Source organism: Onychomys torridus, chromosome 5 (genome assembly GCF_903995425.1).
Source record: "Onychomys torridus chromosome 5, mOncTor1.1, whole genome shotgun sequence".
In the NCBI taxonomy this organism is placed as follows: domain Eukaryota; kingdom Metazoa; phylum Chordata; class Mammalia; order Rodentia; family Cricetidae; genus Onychomys; species Onychomys torridus.
Genome location: NC_050447.1, coordinates 6,969,972 through 6,992,317, shown reverse-complemented (window position 1 = coordinate 6,992,317; position 22,346 = coordinate 6,969,972). Strand labels below are relative to the sequence as shown.

General features: G+C 40.8%; 1 protein-coding gene across 5 annotated transcripts in view; it reads right to left on the bottom strand.

Moving 5' to 3' along the window:
* The window catches only part of Anapc10 (anaphase promoting complex subunit 10), a 137,237-nt gene that overhangs the window by 67,354 nt on the left and 47,537 nt on the right, over positions 1 to 22,346 (bottom strand). Inside the window, exons 7-8 of one of the 5 annotated variants that reach the window (XR_004944969.1) lie at positions 15,597 to 15,669; positions 14,529 to 14,587 (exon numbers count right to left, since the gene is read on the bottom strand). The exons of 2 other annotated variants lie outside the window; for them this stretch is intronic. Coding sequence is in view for 1 of the 3 variants with exons in the window: in XM_036187000.1 (XP_036042893.1) it covers positions 14,357 to 14,587 (231 nt within the window). In the remaining 2 variants the exon portion in view is untranslated. Of the gene's footprint in view, positions 1 to 13,369; positions 14,588 to 15,596; positions 15,670 to 22,346 lie in introns of those variants that run through there. 2 more of the 5 variants (XM_036187000.1, XM_036186998.1) reach the window with 2 other exon arrangements.

The following is a 22,346-nucleotide window of genomic DNA, read 5'->3' as shown; positions in this document are numbered from 1 at the left end:
CGGGGAACCCTTCAAAAGCTTTAAAGAAAATCTGTATGACCCAGCTATATTACTCCTTGGCATGTGTTCAAAAGACTTGATATCCTGCTCCACAGATATCTGCTCAGCCATGTTCATTGTCACTCTATTCACAATAGTTAGGAAATGGAAACAACCTAGATGTCCTTCAACTGATGAATAGATAATGACAATGTAGTATACATGTACTATGGAATACTATTCTTTGGAAAAGACTGAAATTTCAGCTGAAATGAATGGAATTAAAAACATATTGAGTGAGGTAACCTGGACCCAGAGAGACAAACATTGTATCTTTTCTCTTTGGTTTCTAGGCCCAGATCTTCAGATGTGAGTATATAACTTGGAGTAAGTACAGAAACCAGGAAAGTGAAAATGGATCATGGAGTCAGGGCAGAGGAACAGTATGGAGGGGACTTGCAGGACACAAGTGCTTTGAAGGGGGAAAGAGAAAAAGGGAAGCTTTAATTAGGGATAGGGAGGGAGGAGCACAGAAAATCAGATGTCTGAAAAAGTCATTAAGAATCATATATCTTTCTAAATTACAATATATATAAACTATATATTTTAATGAAAACTTTCATCTAGGCTGACAGTGCTCCCCCACAAGAGCCATAGACTAACAAAATCCCAACACCAGGCATGGGAAGTCTCCCTTGGAATTGTTGGTCAGGCTTGTACAAGAGACTCCCCAAGCATAAGCTGTGCTGTTGCCCTTGGTTTCTTTCCTGAGGTTGAAGGTAGATACTTACTGCTGATGACACTATACACTTGGACACACGACCTGGAGGATTCAAGATGCTTCTGACCTGAAAGCCTCCTCTCTGAGGACTACCTTTCATAGTACCAGAAGACACCATGCAGGCTTCCAAGTAAGGGAAGCAAGCAGTGGTCCTACCCAGCTATGATGCCTATGACCTAAAACAATAACCAGTATGACATGCTGTCTCCAATGGAGCAAAAGTGGTACACACATCTTGGTGGTAACCAACAGTCCTCTAATAGGACTTAAGGACATCTCCACAAGAGGGACAGCATACCTAGTAAAGCTAACTCTCCAGAGCTTAGTGAGGTCATTAATCTTGGAGGAGAACCTGTTACCATCACTTACAAAGCCAGCATAATTCCTAACTACATTCTAAATATTATACTTGTACCAACAAATGAGTGTAGTTCTCACTCCTCATCAAAGAAATGTCTCCTCGCAATAGAGGGAGATCATTACAGAAAACTACAACCAATTAAAATGTAGAGAACAAGTAACAATGTGGCTCAGTCCCAACTGAACCATCTACAACACAACTGCATTAAATACTCAGGGATCATAGGAGAAGAGGGGCACAGGAGTTGGCTATGAGATTTTATTTCCTAGAAATGTCAGAGAAGCTACACTCATAAAGTCTCATCAACATGGCTGCCTAAATAAGACCTGAACAAGGAGGATACCAATAGCTATGCTAACATGGAAGAGAGAAATCTTATGGGGCCTCAACTGTAGACAATGAACCATATACTTCTCCAGGTATGAGCCCCCAAATTGGTTATTCAATACCAAATGATCACCTCTGAAACCATACACACCCAATATATACACTACTTTATATAGACTGAACGGGTTGTGTTTATATATTTAAAGAAATGCCATGAATTTGAGAGAGCAAGGGGGTGCATGAGAAGGGTTGGAGAGAAGAAAAGGGAAGGGGAAACAATGTAATTATATTTTAATTTAAAATGTTTTTTAAAAAATTCTGAAGGGCATGAGGCCTAGGTAAAGCAAGCAATTTAAATGTAATGGATAATGAAGAGGTTTTAAATAAAAAAACCCAAAATGTCCTTCGCACACAAGCTTTCCAGCCCTGGTATCTTCATCTGCAGATTGATGTCCACTGAGCACCTCAGGGGGTCGCGGAGACCACTGTGAGCACTTAGCCTGAGCGACGCTTACTGTCCAGCTGCCGCTGCTGTTTGGTCTCCATGGTCGTGGATCTTAGGGTCTATGGAAGAGAAGGGCTGTTTTCTCTCCTCTCAACAGTGCTCTTGGAGACGGGAAAAGGAGTGATAATTCCGAAGTGTGACAGTATGTGCCTTAGAACCCCCTTGAGTGTCTGGATTCTGTCATCTCCTATGCAGTCAGCCTGTATTTGCTTAGCTCCCACATCAGCACATTCAGCCAACTGCGAGTAAAAATCCTGCATTTGAAGGTTTGTGAGAGGTTCAGCAGGGCATTTGAGGTCAGTCCTCAGGAGCCACATGGTAGAAGGACAGAACTGACTCTACAGTTGTCTTCTGATGTCTGCATTCACCACCGCAAATTAATGCATATGAGAATAAGAGAAAAGAAAATACGCCATCTGTAAGAAAAGTGTCACAAGCCAGATGTGGTGGCTCACACCGTCAATCCAGCACTAGGGAGGTAGAAGCAGATGGGTCTCTGAGTTTAAAGCCACTCCAGTCTACAAAGGGTGTTCCAGGACATTCAGGGTTACACAGAGAAACCTTGCCTCAGAAAACAAAACAAACAAACAAAAAAAAAAAAAAAAAAACAAAAAAACAAGAAAGAAAAGGGTTGCATTAGTAACCAAAATGTTTTGGCCTTTATTACTAACTTTTAAAACAATTTCCTAGATGTGTACAATGTGTTGTGATCATGTTCATCTTACTATACTCTCCTCCCACCCCTGCTGAGCCCACTCTTTTCTCAACTAGTTCCCATGCTAGTTTTTATAGCCTTTTGTTGAAGTCTTGTGCAAGTAGTTTGACTTTTCTCTTGTCATTATTGATATGATAATAGCAATTTTTGTAGCATTCACACAGTTTTAGACATTGTAAGTTAGAGGTCATTTAAAGTATACACATATTGGTACCAGTGTAGTGGGGTATTGCTATGACAGACCTGACCATATTTTTTGGGAGGATTGTGGAAGGACTTTGGAACTTTGGTCTAGAAGATCCATTGAGTGTTAAAGAGCTCTGTGGGGTGTTCTGTGGAACTTGGAGGATGAGAATGTTAAGAGCAGTGCAGAAGATGGAGGCCTGGCTTGTGAAGTTTCAGAACTCTATTAGGTCCATTTGTTATGTTAAACTAAGATCTTGTGGTCTTGGTTAGCTGGGGCTGAAGAATCAGCTGTGATGAACAAGATACCAGAACTACTAAAGCAAAACTTTGCTTTGCTGGGATACTTGATGTTGGTTGGCTGGAGCTAAGAAATTAGCAGTGACTAAGGAGGCTTGGCACTGTGAGAGCCCAGGAGAGGCCATTGGTGAAGGTGCAGCCTCAGTGGCAGTTGAAGGCCCAGGACTGAAGGGGTCATGTGGAGAAATTGAGGCTTGGCACCATGAAGAGGGCCTGTGAGAGGCTATTGGTGAAAGTGCAGCCCAGCTGCAGCAGGGGACCCCAGCATATTGGAGATGCCAGGACCATGGGATGACCATCAAGAAAGCAGCAGCAGTGGAGTGGAGCCAGCCTGAACCTAGAAGACAAGCTGTGTGTGCTGCAGAGGGTGGAGCTGGAGAAGTGACCCAAGCCCTTTGGAGGAGTCCAGAAGACCATGAGTGAATCCCAGACAATTGGACATTGAGTTATTTATACGTACCGTTGGAGTTTGTTTTTGCATGGTTGAAAGATTGTGACAGTGCCCTGGTTCTTCCCTCTTGAAGAAGTTATTTAATTTTGATTTTTAAAGAAGCTCATAGCTGAAAGACTTGAATGTTTTGAAACACTGGCTATTTTAAAGGAACTTTTTTTTTAAAGTGTGCATTGATGTTTTGCCATTGGTGCCAGGAGCCCTAGAACTGGAGCTACAGACAGTTGTGAGCTGCTGTGTGGGTGCTGGGACTTGAACCCAGGTCCTCTGGAAGAGCAGTCAGTGCTCTTAACCACTGAGCCATTGCTCTAGCCCCAGGAACTGAACTTTTAGTGTGTTTGAATTTGTAAAGACTGTGGGACTTCTAAAGTTATTTAGGATCTTGGGGATGAATAAGAAAGAAAGGGATGTGGCTTCATAGTGATGTGTTTGTGTGTCATATTGGCAAGGGGTCAGCTGTACTGGCTGGATTTGTGTGTCAGCTTGACACAAGCTAGAGTCATCAGAGGAAATGCCTCCATGAGATCCAGCCATAAGGCATTTTCTCGTTTAGTGATTAATGGGGGAGAGCTCAGACCATGGTGGGTGGTGCCATCCCAGGGTTTGGGTTCTATAAGAAGGTGAGCTGAGTGAGCCACATGAAGCAAGCCAGTAAGCAGCTCCCCTTCATGGCCTCTACATCAGTTCCTGTATCCAGAATCCTGCCCTATTTGAGTTCCTGTCCTGACTTCCTTTGATGATGAACAGTGATGTGGAAGTGTAACCTGAATAAACCCTTTCCTTTCCAACTTATAGTCAAAAGATTTCCTGTGTCCCGCCACTGTCGGGACAGATCTCTCTCCCCCACGTCCTATAGCCACTTATAATCACTCAGAGGCTTCTGTTATTATGAACTGGATGGCCTGTGGCTCAAGCTTCTTGCTAGAAGCTCTTATAACTTAACCCATTTTTATTAATCTATAAGTTGCCACATGGCTGTAGTCTGCTGGCATCTTGCTGCTCCTTGGATGGTGGCTGGCATCTCTCTCACTCCACCCTTCTCCCTGTCTCTCTACTTGGATTTCCCACCTGGCTGTAAGCTTTCTTGCCATAGGTCAAAAAGGCTTTATTTACTAACCAATAGGGACAGCATACATTCACAGCATACAGAAAGATACCCCACAGCACCAACTTGCTTTGGGTCATGATGTTTCATCACAGCTACAGAAGCCCTAACTAAGACAACATTGTGTTAGGCATTGTAAATGTAAATTAGAGGTCATTTGAAGTATACACACATGTTATATGCCAATACTATACTTCTTCATATAAGAGACTCAAACACCTGCAGATTTTGGCATTTGTGGGAGCCCTAGATGCTGCATACCTGACAAGTTTCTTCTCTTTCCTTTCCTGTTTTTATTTTGGTTTGGATTGTTTTTGAGACAAGGTCTCATGTAGCTCAGGCTGACCTTGAAGTCACTATGTATGCGAGGATGACCTTGAGCTCCTGATCCTCCTGTGTGCATATTCTGAGCATCTTGAATACATGGAGTTTGGTATGCACCACTACAGGTAGTTCAAGAGATGCTGGAGATGTATTCAAGGATTTCCCGTGTACTAAGCTGTAGCTCAAAACTGAGCTACATCCACATCTCAGCCCACTTGGTACATCCTGTAAGACACATGCTCATTTCCAGAAAGGGCAGCTAAACACTCTCCATGTAGCTTCAGTTCAAAACCAGTTCTGCTGGGTCCATCAGGTCTGAAGCCTGCAGCTGATGGCAGTCACTTACTCTTGTTTCTGTTCTTTCTTGGCCTCTTGGAGTTTCATAGGGATTGCCTTGTTCCCAAGTGGTCTCTTCTTGGTGCTGTTCTTTCAGATCACTTTGAGTGCATTTTTTCTTTATATTGACCATCAGTGGTGACACCGGTAATAGCACCTACTTTCTTCTAAATAACCATTTCCAGCACACATCCCACTCTAGATAGCACCAATAACATGAAGATAGCATTCATTTTAGAAATTGTACCAATGCAAAGAGGTAGTTTGCTTTTTTGAAGTTTTTTTCACAGCTAGAAAGCAATCTATATATACATTTACTAAAAGGTAAAGTGTTATTTTTTAATTATTACACAAACTTAATTACTCCTCCCTGTTAGATAAGATGCTTAGAACTCTGTGATCAGTTAGTTGTTATATATATATATATCTCCTAGGAGGAGAGCGCTGCATGTTTTTCAAACAACGCTGTCACTGGATGCCTGCCTTCAGTCCTACATTGAGTACTTGTAAGTACAAAGCATGGTTCATCTTGAGAGGCAATTTAGAGTTCAGCTGGTGGCACTGGCTCAGGACACATGGAGGCATTTACAAGTAGCATAAGGTGATAATAAAATAGACAATGGTATTATGGTACTTTAATAGGGGAAGACACCACGAATGCCCAGTGAGTAAGTAAGACATATAGGTAAGGTAAAGGGATTTTTGTGTTTAGTTGTATATGAAGAGGCCCTGTGTGTGTTTATGTCTGTGTGTATTCCTGTCTGCAAATGTGTACACATATGTGGAGGACAGAGATTGATGTCATGTACTTTCCTTAATTACTTTCTACTTTTTTTTTTTTTTTTTTTTGAGGCAAGATCCTCACTGAATCTGAAGTTTGCTGATTGGCTAGACTGCCTGGCCAATAAGCCCTAGGAATTTCCCTGTCTCCATTTCTTCAGGCTGAGTGACGGTAATGGCCACTGATGTTCCTCCTCCTCCTCCTCCTTCTTATACTCTTCCTCCTTCCTCCTCCTGATCTTCTTTTTTCTCCTCTTTTTCTTCTTCTCCTTCCTCCTCCTCTTCCTTTGTGTGGATGCTAGGGATCAGGGCCCAGGTCCTCATACTTATGTGGTAAGTTCTTTACTGACTGAGTGTGGTGATATTTTATTTGTGCTGAAATGTTATTTTATTTGTATGTTAATAAATAAAAGTGCCTGGGGGTCAGAGCTAATAGCAAGCCATTTAGCAGAAGTCTGGCAGTGGTAGCACACGCCCTTAATCCCTGATCACATGACAGGCAGATCTCTGTGTGTTCAAGGATATAGCCAGCATGGAGACACACACCTTTAATCTCAATACCAACCATAGAGACCTGGAGGTCTGTATAGACAGGCAGTGATGAGGTCATGTGGTTGGGTTTACAATGAGAATCAATGAGCAGGCAGAACAGAAAGTCAATACACACAAGAAGCAGGTCTCTTTCTCAGCGGAATGATGGCAGTGGCAGCGGGTGGTAAGAAGGCGGTCTTGGTCTCAGCTCTTAGCTACTACTCTCTGACCTCTGGGGCTTTTAACTCTGCATTTGGCTCTGTGTTCTTATTTAATAAAACCATTCAGAATTACATCTACAACTGAGCCATCTTCCTAGCCCCAAAGAGGCCCATTTCTGTACAAGCTGCTTTGTTGGACCATGCCAGGCAAGTGCTCTACCACAGAATTTACAGCATATCCAGTCCTCAGATATGAGGTTCGAGGCAAGCTGAAAAATGAAACAAATGTCGATGGAAGTAAAAGCCAGCGTATCACCTACCTCCCTGACATAATGCAGGCACACATGTTTATGAGTCTTAGCCAAGTTAAGATTCTAATAATGAATCTCAGGCTCAGGGCATAGCTGACCTCCTGAGATGGGAGGAGCTGAGCCAGAATTCTTTCTTCATGGACAGATCAGATGATTTTGCCTTCTCAGTGAGGGAACAGAGGGCTAAAGAGTGGCTCAGGTAAAGAAATTGAGCTTTCTTTCAGTTGGGAACCTTCAGGAGTAGGGAGGAAGTTTCTTGAACTTTCTCTGTAGTTCTAGAACAACGTAAAGAATTAAGTAGAGGGAGAAAGTTGAAATAGTTGAAATACATCTTTTTAGGTGTAGAAAACTGTACACACATAGATTATATGTGGGAAATTATATTGAGACTGTGGTATATCAGGGTGCTAATTTGAGTACGTGAATAGTAGACATAAAGATGGAGAGAAGAGAGGCTATGGCCTTATAGCCACACCCTTGTGTAAGTCATGGCATGTGCATAAAAATAAATTTATGTTTTCATATTTCTGCTTATAAATCTGCATAGTCCAAACACACCACCATCATTAGCTGTGAAGGAGACTCTAGAACAAAACCCTTTTTTATGTTCTTTGTTTTTTTGACTCAGGGTTTTTCTGTGTAGCCCTGGCTGTCCTGGAACTCACTCTGTAGACCAGGCTGGCCTCGAACTCACAGAGATCCACCTGTGTCTGCCTACTGAGTGCTGGGATTAAAGGCGTGCACCACCACCACCACTGGGCCCAAAAGCTTTGTTTTCGAGGCAATGACTTCATGTAAATCAAAGTATATAGTTAATATTTGATGTGTATACAGTATCTATGACTGTACTGAGGAGAAGGACATCAGAAGCCTGCCAGGGATAAAGATGTGGGTGGGAATCTATGCTCTTCCAAAGGATGTTCCCCAGAGGGTGTTGGTTGTGGAGTCATGGAAATACCCACCCATTCTCATCCATGGTTCCAGGTCCCTTCTTTATTCCGGAGAATTGAATAATAAGTGGAGAATTGAATAATAAGTGGAAAATTGAATAATAAGTGGAATACTTAAAAAATATTCAGCCAACAGTAAGATGGTCAGAAAATACACACAGTTCCAAATAAGATTCTCAAGAGTTATCACAAAAATATTTGGTTTTGGAAGACATCATGTTGGATTATACAACAGAATCATCTTGAGTAAGAACACAACTTGATTCCTTCGGGTCCAATTTGTCTCTTTCTTTTTGGATGTGGAGTAAGAATGCTTCCTTTTAAAACTGAAGGATTTGAAAAAGTGTGATTTTTTTCCAACAGCCCTTTACATAATATGCTAACTAAAGTGTGAACAAGCTCTAGTATAGCACAGATTTTGGTTTTGAGTAATATTAACACATTGTGTAAAAAACAAAAACAAAAAAAACCCTGTGTATGCCTTTTGTATATCTCGTGAATATAATATAAATATTTTAATGTAAGCATAAATGTTTTCATGTAAATTTTGTGTATGATGTGTGTGTGTGTGTGTGTGTGTGTGATATGCATGTGAATGTGTGCTTGTGTGTGTACATGAAAAAGCCAGAGGAGACATCAGGGATCCTCCTCTATCCCTCTCCATCTTTTTGCCTCAACAGGGTCTCTCTATGAGGTTGGCTATTCACTAAGCTCTCAGATCTGCCTCTCTCTATCCTCTAGTACTAGGATTATAGGTATGTGTAGCCATGCCTGACTTTTTATAGGGATGCTGGGAATTTGAACTCAGAGCCTCATACTTATAGAACAAACACTCTTGCCCATTGACCCATATTTCCAACCCGTATATGTAAATCTCCCACTTATTATTTACAGTAAATTAAAAATATATTTATTTATCAATTTATTTATTTACGTGTGTGTGTGTGTGTGTGTGTGTGTGTGTGTGTGTGTGTGTATGGGTACATGAATTTCATGCTAGGGAGGGACACCAATCATCTTGTTCTATTATCTCCATGTTGTTCTTTGAGACATGGTCTACCACTGAGTCTCCAGCTAGACTGCTGCTGGCTAGCAAACTCCAGACAGCCTCCTGTCTCTGTTCCCCATAGTGTTGGGGTTACAGGAACAGATGGCCTAGCTGCCTGTACTATTACTTACTGAGCCATCTCCTTAGCCCTATTTGGAGACATTCTCAGCCAACCTACTGTAGTGCTTACCTTTTAGGTTTGGTTAGTATTCAATATATGTTGACTAGGTCAGGTTTATTAAAGTTATCTAATATTTTATGTTCTTCTGATTTTTTTGTCGGATTGTTCTGTTGGTTAATAAGAAAGTTGTGTGAAAATCTTGCACACAATTGTGAACTTGTCTGTTTTCCCTTGTGATTATGTCATTTCCCAGATATGTGAGGCTATTGTAATAAGCATATACATATTTGGACTTGTTATGTCTTTCTGGTGGATCACACTAGAAATTAAGAAGTCTATATTTATGAAATGACTTCTCTTGAAGTATACTTATATGTTTAACCGTGTTTTCTGCCACAAAAATTAATGTTGTCTAACTTAAAGCTATCTTAATTTTTTGACTAGTGTTTAAATGTTAAGTTTTTTTCCTCATTCTTTTGTGCCTTTATATTTTTTATTTTCTCTAAATAAAATACAGTTGACTTTTGGTTCTTACTCAGCCTGACTCTAAGGGTAATAGAAATTTGCATGGCTTATTTGGGAGATACCACTTCCCAAATCACTGTCAACTAGTTCAGAGTATAGGAGGGAGGTGAAGTAGAGCCAATTCTGTGGGACTTTTAACATCAGGGCAAAATCTGAGCTGTGTCCAAAAAGTTTTGGGGAACCAATGAAGAGTTTTTGAAAGGTGGATGACCCATATATTATCTTGTCTCACCATCTGGATGTACCTAGAGCAAAACATACTACAGGCAATAAAGACAGCTAACTCCTGGAAGTGTTTTAATGATGTAACATCTGCCATACAGAACCTGATGCGCAGCAAGCTCGGAGGGCTGATTGAAACACCCCAGATGATGTGATTGGGGTGTATAGGAACATGCCATGGGAGTAGCAAGGAATGGCTCTGTACAGGAGAGGAAGAGCTCACTGACTGCTCACATGTGATGGGGCACAAAGTTCAGGGTAAAGATAATCAGCAAACAAGCAGCCTGATAAATGCTGAGACAAGAGGATGAGTTTGAGGCCAATCTCAGCTACATAGCAGAACCTTGTTTCAAGAGTAACATGCTGACATCACTACACAGGTATAAGGTCCAAAGAAGAGCCTGAGGATAAATCAAGTAACCAGCAATGGGGAATCTATAAAACAGTGTAAGTATAGGGAAACATAAAGTTATAAGATCACTTTTCTTCACCTTTCACAACCCCTAGCTTTCAAACTCTGATGTCATCTTTAATGTGTGGAAAGCACCCCTAGAGCAGTGGTTCTCAACCCCCTAATGCTAAGACCCTTTAATACAGTTCCTCATGTGGTGTGATGCCCAACCATAAATTTATTTCATTGCTACTTCATAACTGTAATTTTGCTACTGTTATGACCATAATGTAAATATTTTTGGAGATGAGGTTGCAACCCACTAGAACCACTGTTCTAGATCCTATGGCACTAGAGTTTGGTGTATGTTGCTGATTTCATAGGCATTGTTGAGGAATGCTCCTCATTTGACATATTTCCAGCAGAGGCATTTTCATGTAATTGTAATCACTGTGAACTATACTCACAGCTTTATATTATTTCACGGTTCTGATGTAAGCCTCTACAAACAAGCCAATGTTTCCTATTCCTGACCCAGTGTGAGGCTGTTTATCCTTCCCTAACATTTGTTTGCTCATTTTTTATGTATGTTAAGGAATACAGAGTTTGCAGTAGTTATTAAAAACCTTTTGGGATTTTACACTAATTAGTTAAATGTGTGATAATTCTATCATAATTACAGGTAGTATTCACAGACATTTTTATTATGTGTGTTTTCAATCTGCTGGCCTGGCTGCTGCACCCATTCAGCATAGAGTGTGAGTTTGCATTCAATGAAGCTCTCTAAAACTTGTTCTTCCAGGACTGACAAGATGGCTCAGCAGGTAAAGGGACTTGCCTCTACAGGGATTACAAAAGCTTGAAGACCTGCATTCAGTACCTAGAACCCATGTCAAAGAAGGAGAAAATCAACTCCACACAGGAAGTCTTTGACTTCCACACGCCTGTGTTCATGCATCATACATAAATATCCACAAACATAAAAATAGAATTAAAATGAAACGTGTTCCTCAAGTGTGGTGCTGAATTTACTTCTGTTTGCACTCCATGGGGCTCCCTGGGTCTTTTAAATTTCTTTAGAATGTGTTCTTAGACCACAGTGGCATAAACTCAGTTCAGTACACTGTACAGATCCATACTTTGAATTCTCAAGCAATTATTTCTAGCACCCAAGGATAGACAACCGAGTGCATTAATGTCTTTTGTTTTCTTACACTGTAGAGCATTTTGTCCACAATTGAGAATCCACCCTTCTAGCTGTATGCTGAGGTCTTAGATTTGACTTGCCACCTTGCAGGAGCTGGCTTCTCATTAAGCCTGTGTATTCCCATTGAAACTAAAGCCATTTTTTTTTTGTTATTTATTATATTTGTGTTTTAATTTTACACACCAGCCATGGGTTTCCCTGTCCTCCCCCCTCCCACCCTCACTCCAACCTTCCCCCCAGGACCTCCCCTCCATTCCCATCTCCTCCAAGGCCAAGACTCCCCTGGGGATTCATTTAAACCTGGTGGATTCAGTACAGGCAGGTCCAGTCCCCTCCTTCCAGGCTGAGCCAAGTGTCCCTGTGTAAGCCCAAGGTTCCAAACAGCCAGCTCATGCACTAAGGACAGGTCCAGGTCCCACAGCCTGGGTGCTTCCCAAACAGTTCAAGCTATTCAATTGTCTCACTTATCCAGAAGGCCTGCTCCAGTTGGGGGCTCCACAGCCTTTGGTTCATAATTCATGTGCTGCCATTCATTTGGCTATTTGTCCCTGTGCTTTTCCAATCTTGGTCTCAACAATTCACGCTCTTACAGTCCCTCCTCTTTCGTGACAGTTGGACACCCGGAGCTCCACCTGGGGCCTGGCAGAGGATCTCTGCATCCACTTCCATCAGTTATTGGATGAGAGGTCCAGCACAACTGTTAGGGTGTTTGGCCATCTGATCACCAGACCAGGTCAGATCAGGCTTTCTCTCGACCACTGCCAGCAGTCTACAGAGGATGTATCATTGTGGATTTCTGGGGACCTCTCCAGCACTCTGCCTATTCCTGTTCTCATGTGGTCTTCATTTATCATGGTCTGTTATTCCTTGTTCTTCCTTTCTCCAGCTGGGATCTCCTGCTCCCCTAAGCTCTCTTTCCCTCAAACCTTGCCCTTCATTACTCCCACTGTCGTCCAGGTAGATCTCATCCATTTCTCTGTCATTGGGCGATCCCTGTGCTTTCCCAGGGTCTTGTTTTCTGGGTAGCCTCCCTGGAGTTGTGTAGCAGTCCAGTCATCTTTGTTTTACATCTAGTATCCTCCTATGAGTGAGTACATACCATGTTTGTCCTTCTGAGTCTGGGTTACCTCACTCAGGATGATTTTTTCTAGATCCATCCATTTGCCTGCAAACCTCATGATGTCATTATTTTTCTCTGCTGAGTAGTACTCCATTGTGTATATGTACCATATTTTCTTTATCCATTCTTCAGTTGAAGGGCATCTAGGTTGAGGTCTTCACCAACCCCACATCTGACAGAGGGCTGATATCCAGAATATATAAAGAACTCAAGAAATTAGACATTAAAATGCCCAACAGTCCAATAAAGAAATGGGCTATAGAACTAAACAGAGAATTCTCCACAGAGGAAGCTCAAATGGCTGAAAGACATTTAAGGAATTGCTCAACATCCCTAATTATCCAGGAAATGCAAATCAAAACGACTCTGAGATACCACCTTACACCTGTCAGAATGCCTAAGATCAAAAGCACAGAAGACAGCTTATGCTGGAGAGGATGTGAAGCAAGGGGAACTCTCCTCCACTGCTGGTGGGAATGCAAGCTTGTACAGCCACTTTGGAAATCAATATGGCACTTCCTTAGAAAATTGGGAATCCATCTCCCCCAAGACCCAGCTGTAGCACTCTTGGGCATATACCCAAGGAATGCTCAATCATACCACAAGGGCATTTGCTCAGCTATGTTCATATCAGCATTGTTTGTAATAGCCAGAGCCTGGAAACAACCTAGATGAACAACCTTTCTAAAACAAAAGTGAATCTAGGGGCAGTCCTGGGATTAATGACTCCATCCCAATCAGATATAGGACACAACATATTATGAACCAGTCAATATTCATTGTTTCAACCATGTTCTACAGAAAAAATAAAAAGCCATTTCTTTTTAAATTCTCATAGGAAATATTATCTGTGGAAAATGTTACAATGTCAGACACAAACTGAAGTTCCTCATGTAAGTATTACATGGACTGAGATAAACTGCAAATTAAATGGCAATTTCTAACACAATATTGTCAGAATATAGACAACCCTGGGGTTATAATATTTCATGGAAGAGAGAAGGTAAGACAATTATATTCTCTAAATAAGACTGGCTTCTCCCCTACTAAAGCCCCCAGTCTCTTTAAGACAGGGTCTCACTGTATAGGTCAAGCTTTACTGGAACTCACAAAAATCCTTATGCTCAGAATGCTAGATTAAGACCTAAACAGACTGGTTCATAACAGACATCTAGTGCCAGTTTATTTTGATATTATGTTTAAAAAGGATCACACATATAAAAAATAAATTTCCTCTACAAAAAAATTAATCTTAGGCTATTAAAAATTATAGGTACACTAAAAAAACAGAATTTTGTTCCCAAATACCCACCAACCATTATATGAAATAATCACCATGCTAGTAAAAAAATTACATACATCTTGAAATTTTCAGTTTAACTAGTTTTGTTTTAATATAAAGAAACATGTAAAGATTGGCTTCAAATTCATTTTTAACAATATAAAATATATAAGCTTTATTGTATAAGGAAAACAGGTATCACTCAAAAGTTATTTATCTAAATTAAAATGTTTAAAATGTATATAAACTTGTACAATAACGTGCTTTTCCACTAAAGACACCTGATAATTCAATGACAGGATAAAACAAATGTCTATTTCACTTCCGTCCCATTTTTAAGTCACCGTATAGAACGATACATCATAAAATCAATGGTTGTACATCTAGGGAATTTCCCAATGGAGCTCTCTTCCACTGGTGTGTATATTTTAATCTGTCTCATGTGGGTATCTCTTCCATTTTGGTGATTGGCTAGAACAGCAATCTGTATCATGAATGTGCGGGTTGGCTTCTTATGATTGTCAGTTAAAGGAACATGAATCCAGCCACTTGGTTCCACCAATTCAAGTTGCTGACAAGAAAAAAAAAATATATAATTATGTTTTCACTCAATGAATAAGTTTATAGTGAATGCATTCTAAAACTATCCTTAAAATTCTGCTCACTGAGAGAATAACAATACGATGCTAACCATCTTGCTTGGCCTACTAACCCATGGCTCCTTAAACTTGTAAGCCTTTGCATGACGCCAAGCATGTAGATAAAACAGATATAGAAAGCAATCATTTATTGATAATAAATCAGAAAAAGATTTAAAAATAATTCTTTGGTATACATATAATTTTATAATTTATTAAAGATGGGAGTATTTGAGAGTGTAAAATATAGAGCACTGTCAATATTTTTCAGACTGTTATTTTGATTTTACAATCATGAATGCTGGAAATTTCACTTTGCATAAATACATAGTATAAAATGATAGAAGTATATTTAGGGCCATTTCAGAAATTGTAGAGATTCTATAATAATCCCAAACCAAAAGTCACTGAAATTCAAGCCAGTGTGTCTACAATAATTTGCTATTCTGCCTTTATCCTGCTCCAAATAAAACTTTTAAAAGAAATTGTCATTTTTGTAGTTCAAAAACAGAAGAGATAAAGTAAATTTCATTCCTATATGATTGTTCTACTTTCTTGGTAAGACGTTTCTGAGTTAAGATAGTATAAATTTCATTACTATCAAGTTTATGGAAGCCTTCCTGGTCCAAAGTTCTTTTTCTTTCAAAGTACTAGATTTAACTTCAAAGAGAAAAAGTGAAACTCCCTTTTCTCAAGGTGTATGCATACCATACATGTATACCAACAACAACTTTAAAAAAGAAGAAAAGATAAACCTCAAGGGGTAATCAAATGCTTTCTGACTGGATTTGAGGCCCAGCCCAAAAGGAGCTTGTGCTTGTTAGTGTAAACTTGGTCAAAAGCCCATGGATGGGGAGGTTATAGGCCTAACAGGAAACCTATTACTGTTGTTTTGCTAAGCAGACATGTCATCAAGCTGTCATTTAAAACTAAGGTTTATACCTGTAGACCAGTGCTGCTCTCAGTCCTGGTCAGAGAAGTTCCTTATTGCAATGGGTGACAACTGATCAAAATGCTGAAAATAAATGACAATGATGTGATCACCCGTAAATGGGACATCTATCTCAGCCCCCCCAAGGTTCAGAGGACACCTCAGAAAAGAGGCAGAAAGGATGTTAAAAGTTGGAGATAGAGAGGTATGCTGTGAAGTCTGGCGGCTATGACCCAGCTACTGTACTCATGAACTCTGAGCAGCTATGATTACCTACACAAGACCTGTAAACACTCTACTGTGAGTGGGAGAGGAACTCATGAGGCCCCATCCCTCCTTAAGGAACTACTGGCAGTTAGTGGAGGGAGTATCATTTTCCTTAGTGGTCTAGCACTAATAAATTGCCCGTATTCCAGTAAATAACCTCCCATCCATGCTCATATAAGCAATCATAATTCAACTCAGACATGAAAGTCAGAGGCAAATTATTCAACAATAATTAAAGGCAGACATGAGAGTAAGAGTAGTATGTTAGAAGAGCTGTAACAGGAGGGAAGGAGGGCGGTGGATGAAATAACTGAAGTTCTCTACCCATGAATGACACTGGCAAAGAAGAGAAGGAAGCCTCAGGCTGTGCTGATGTGTTATACACCTGCCCAAAGACTACACAGACAACCATTCCTATTCAAAACAGCTATCACTGGCTGAGTACGGTAGTACAGATCTTTAATCCCAGCACTTGGGAGGCAGAGGCAAGCAGATCAGAATTTGAAGCCAGCCTGATCAACAGAGTAAGTTCAGTATATTAAAATGCTCATAGAAACACTATATATAGTTGTTTGAATACACACTAATGGTCAAAAATAAACAGTGTATTCACAATGTGGAATATTACACAGCAGCAAGGAGGAGCAATCTCTGTTAATCTATGTTGACTATCACAGATAAAAGGAAGCAGAGAACTTAGACACAAGGCTACATATAACAGATTCTTTCTCTGTAAGCAAGCAAAGCAAAGACAGAGTTTCTGGTGACAGGAGGCATACTAGGCTTCAGACTTCAGAAAGTATAGGATTTCTTTAGGAACTTTAACTGGTCACTATGACAAAGAGCGTTTTCTGTGAAAATTCAGTAAGCTTTCCACTTTAGTATGTAGAATTTTGTTTGTATCAGTATTAAAAACAACAAGAACTGTTTCTTTTTAAAAATGACCCAGACTTTCTTTCTGCATGGCCATGCTCCCTGAGCACCACATGACAGACATGTTTCAGTGAGGTCCAATAGCCTTTCAGAAGCTACTAAGTTTCGCACTGGCCATGTCTGTATCACAGTTCTCTGCTGAAAGGGCAGGGAAAATGTGGGCTTTTGATGCTTCAGTGTGGAAAGCCGTCACTGTTGTCCAGGAAGAAGGACTGAGGAGGAACAGGTAACCAGCAGTGTCCACCTCTCAGACTTGTCCATGACCTCTGGCCTACTCTTGCTACAGCCACTGCTGTCCTCCTCCTCCTCAGCACTGACTGCAGTCAGTCACCTGGGGAAAGGCGCCCTGGCAGTGTGGCTCAGTGACTGAACCACAGCGTCCACAACAGTAATGGAAGAAATTTACACTAAGCTAGAGGCAGATTCTGAAAGCTGCAAAGACCAAGAATAGGCAAGGAGACACTAACTACACATCACTGAAAATGAGTAAAGGCCGGGGCTGAGGGATGGTTCAGTGGTGGAGAGCAGTGGCTACTACTCCAGGGAACCCGGTTCAATCCCCAGCACCCACATGGAGGCTCGCCGGCCTTTGTTAACTCCAGTTCCAGGGGATTTAACACCCTCTTGTGGACTACACAAGCACTACATGCAAATGGTGCACAGGCATACATGCAGGCAAAACACCCAAACATATAAAATTAGAGCAAAGTTTACAATGTATCCAGGGATTCAGACACCTTTTGGTGAATTACTTTCATGGTGTAAAAATAAGAGTTCAGCAAATATACACACTTTTCCTCTTGTTCTCAGATTCAACTGAATTAACAAGTGAGGTACTGAGAAAACACATAAATCCATAAAAGCCAGGGGAAGAACAAACAGAAAAAACTGATAGGTGGTATTCTCGGAGAAGTCCGTTAGGCAACTAACTTCCAGTTGAGTTCCATCCACTTGTTCACTGAATGATGTGTTGAGAGCCAAGGTTGAAAGAAGAGGAAAGAGGGCTAGAGACCAACTAGAAGCAAGGTAACTAAACTTCGGTATCTCTGAACCTGGAGTGAGGCAGTTCTGAGGGATCAGGAGCAAACTGGAACAAAATACGCAGTAAGTAAACAAGAACAATGGCTAGGAGGCTGCATGCCGAAGTGTTCCAGATTCTCGCAGGCTTCTGGCTGACTAAGTCCCTTCTCTACTCTCTCAGAGCTAAGGCTTTTCTATGTGGACAACTTGAGAAGGCAGACTTCTGGAGTCAGGCAGCATTCTATGAGCCAGCATTAAGTCCCTCGGCTCCTGTACCTTACTCAGCCACAAGAACACTGACTTCTAGACAGGTCACTTGTGTCTCCCTACAGACTCTTCCACCCAGCCTGCCAGGTAGCGAGGGCAGATAAGTAATCATTTCTGGGCAAAACATAAGAAAAGACCTACAGATAGTGCCACGTAAATATCCCCAATTTAACAGATCTTTATTGAATGACTGATAACTTCATGTTGGGCACTATTCTAATTGGTTGAACTATATTGATAAAAATAAAGACAAATGCAAGCAGTCTGAATTCTAGTGGGGGAAGATAAAAACCCCATATATGTGATTATCAAGCATATCAAATAATAAAAGTAGTATGGGAGAAAGAGAGGAGAAAAAAACCAAAGCAGAGCATTGGGAGGCATGACCAGATGCAGTTTTAAATAAGGTGAACATTCTAGACCTCATAAAGGGAAGGTGAGCAGACTTGAAGGACATGTCAGTTTCACCTTGATCACACAATCTCAATGCCCACTTCTAACATGAGCACAAATTACATCAAATTGAACTTTTCAACATGAGAAAACAATCAAGGATCTACTAGCATACGAACAAACAAAATAAAACAAAATAGGAAGTGAAAGAAGAAAACAAGAAAAACAAAAAGGGAATTCCAGGGAGAGGCAACAAGTGGAACGCAAGAAATTTCAGAATCAGCAACACATAGCTATTTCCAGTGACACAACATATTCATGAAACAAGAACAGAATGTTGCTCTTTTACAAACCAAAGAACAGAAAGAAACGCTAGAAATTTACAAATATGCACTAAGATCAAATGTTCTTTAGAGGAGAAATTAAATTAGGGTTGGGGATTTAGCTCAGTGGTAGAGCGCTTGCCTAGCAAGCGCAAAGCCCTGGGTTCGATCCTCAGCTCTGGAAAAAAAAAAAAGAAGAAGAAATCAAATTAATTGCTTAGGAAATAAGAAAATGGGAATCAATGCACAAAGCATTATAGTTAAAAATGTCAGTCTGACTTCTTGAAAGAGAACAGAGAAAACTAAAAGTATCAAGGCACATGAGCGTGACACGGGATTACAAAACAGATGTCCCCAAATTGATAAGGATCCAACACAATGACAAGGCACGGCACCATGAAAGCTCAAAGCATTGAGGATTATAAACACTTCTAGAAAGAAAACAGGTCACATGCAAAGTATCAGAAATCAAAAGTGGCATTGTATTTCTCAACATTTACACTGAAAACTATGAGGTGATGGGGAGTGTGTTTAAAATAATGAAGGAAAATCATTTCCAAGCTAGAACTCCATACCCAGCCAAATCATCCCTCAGGGGTGAGATTAAGCAAAGTTTTCAGTCATGCAGGATCTTAATAATTTACCTCCCATGTGGAGGATGAATTCCACCCAAAAAGGAAGCAAAACAAGAAAGAAGAGGATCTGGGATCCAGAAATAAGGGATCTGCAAAGAGAAGAGCTGACAGAATTCCCTAGGATGATGTTGGAGGGAAAATAACTAAGAAGATAGCTATACATGCCTGAAAAGCAGTCACAAAATTGGGATTTAAATACAAGAAAAGGAGAAGGAGAAAGACCTATGAGAGAAAATGAGGAGAGAGCCTAGGGAGGCAGGAAGAACGGCCAGAGGATGACCCTAGGGAAAGGCAAGCTGGACAAGAGACAAGCCACCTCTAGCATCCCTGTGATGCTCAGTCATTGGCTAGGAGCCAACAGGAGAGATGCCCTTAAAAGAAACATGGCAATTGATTCTAGACAGCAGTGCTGGAGCCATGGATCAGTTACTCCCTGTGGTCAGATCAGAGGGATGTTCTCACAGCCACCTGTAGTGGCCTTGTAAGGTGTTAATATGGGTAATCCACAGTTCATTTCCAGGATTTCCTCTCCACATCTTTTTTACTAAGTGGTATACAAGGGATATTTTCAAGCAAAAAGCAGGGAGTGAGCCAGAGGTGGTGGTCCGTGCCCATGGTCCCATCTGCTAAGCACACTAGGGTGTGACAGACACTAGACAGGCTTAGGAGTTCTAGACCAGCTAGGGCCAAGAGGAAGACTTCATTTTGTACAAGCAAGCAAGGAGACAAATAACTATAGCAAGGGGCCAGGAGTGCAGCAGAGTGGTGGAACATGCTGGTGACCCTGTGGATTTGATACCCCAATCTTCAATTGGGGGAGAAAGTGGAGAGTAGTAGTGAGGCTGCAGTTTTTTTGTTTTCGTTTTTTGTTTTTTGGGTTTTTCTTAACTACTCAAGCCCAGTGAGATCTGCACAGCACTTGACCATCTGTTTCATCTGGGCAGCACCCACCCCAGCCTACAGTCACCTTTTCTCTGACAGCTTCTTCAAATCCTGGATTCAGAAGTACATGTCTGAACTTAGCATCCAAAAGGAAGGGCACCAGCTGCCTCTGCAAGATGCTCACACCACAAGAGTGGAGGCTATGAGAGCTAGCACAGTCTGGTTCACTCCCACAAGTTCCAGGTAATGTTCCTGGATGGCAGACTGCAGACTCGGGCCTTAGACCAATCTTCACTTTTAAACTTCTGCCTTGGGTCCTTCCACAGTATCTTCTGAATACAATAACCTTACAAGAACCATCTCCTATGTAAGCAGAGCACAAAATCCCGTGATAAAGCCCTTGTTACACACCCCTGTACAAACACACTGAAATAGCAGCTGAGCTGTTGGTCTAGGAGGGGATGAACAGAGGAAAAAGACAAGGAATAAAGACACTAAGTGTGGCTATTCCAAGGGATACCTTTTTGAGCTGTCAGAGAAGCTAGAGATACATTGATGAGTAACACTTTGAAAATTAGGGCAGGAAAAGGAGATTGCTATTAATTTCAACAAAAACAAAGTAATGCCCTAAAATGAATAAATGTAGGACATATATACAATACATATATGTCCACAATAATAAAATGTGTATGACTTCAGCAAATATCTACACAAAAAAACTATACCAGGAAAATGAAGAGATCTATAGAAGACCCCACCACCACCAAAAATCAAACAACAAAACAAAAAAACAAGGCACTGTAGAGCTAAATCCTGATAAAGACATCATAACATCACACCTTTGAATACAAACACACATTATGGGAATTTGGACATCTGAAAGGGACTGAGAAGGAAGACAGTGGGAATGGCTTACAGGTAGATGGGAGAGACATACATTAAGCAAAACTGACTCCACTGAAGTTTTCTCACTTCATGACTTCCTATTTCTGGTGCACTTACTCTATTGGGCAGTCTTTTAAAAAGTATATGGACTGATGGTTCAACACTGCAGGAGCTCTGTGAGGTATACTATTAAGTTAGTTTTACTTTATTTAAGAGTATAGGTATTTTGCCTGCATGGATGGCTATATGACAAGTGCAAACGGAAGCCAGAAGAGGATGTTGGCTCCCCTGGAACTGGAGTTACAGATGGTTGTGAGCTGTGATGTGGGTGCTGGAAATCAAATCTAGGTCTTCTGGAAGAGCACCCATTGCATGAGCCATCTCTCCAGCCCCTGTTATGGGATATTTGTACACTCTGTAAAGATATATTGCTGTGATTGGTTTAATAAGAGCTAAATGGCCAATGGTTAGGCAGAAGAGATAGATGGGTGGGACTTCTGGGCAGAGAGAAGAAACTCAAGATGAATCTAGGTTTGAGAGGAGACACCATCGAGACACAGACAAGTCAGACACACAGAATGAAGAGAGAGGTAAAAGCACATGGCAAAACATAGATTAATAAAAAATATGCATTAATTTAAGTTATAAGAGCTCTTGGGACAAGCCTAAGCTAATGGCCAACCTTTCATAATTAATAAGTCTCTGTGTCATTATTTGTGAGCTGGCAGCCAATAAAAAAGTTTGCTACAAGCCCCAGTACACTATTTTAATCTTCACTTATATGCAAAAAGCCTAAGGCACCAAGATGTTAGTTTTCCAGTATTAGGGTAAATAGCACTACATAAATTCAATGGAAGTAGATGATGCCAAGGCTGTGCTTTTTGGATCCTTATAAACTCAAAGACATACATTTATGGACAATAATTACATGTTGTTAAAATACTTTCAGTGTCATGAAATTATATGACAAAATTTATTATAGGATTCTCTTATTTTATTAATTGAAAATAAGTTTTCATGCAATATAATCCAATCATAGTTTCTCCTCCCCCAGATCCTCCCCACCTCCCCATCCACCCAAATCCACACCCATTCTTGCTCTCATTAGAAAACAAACAAGACATTTAAAGCAAAACAAACCAGAATAGGACAAAAA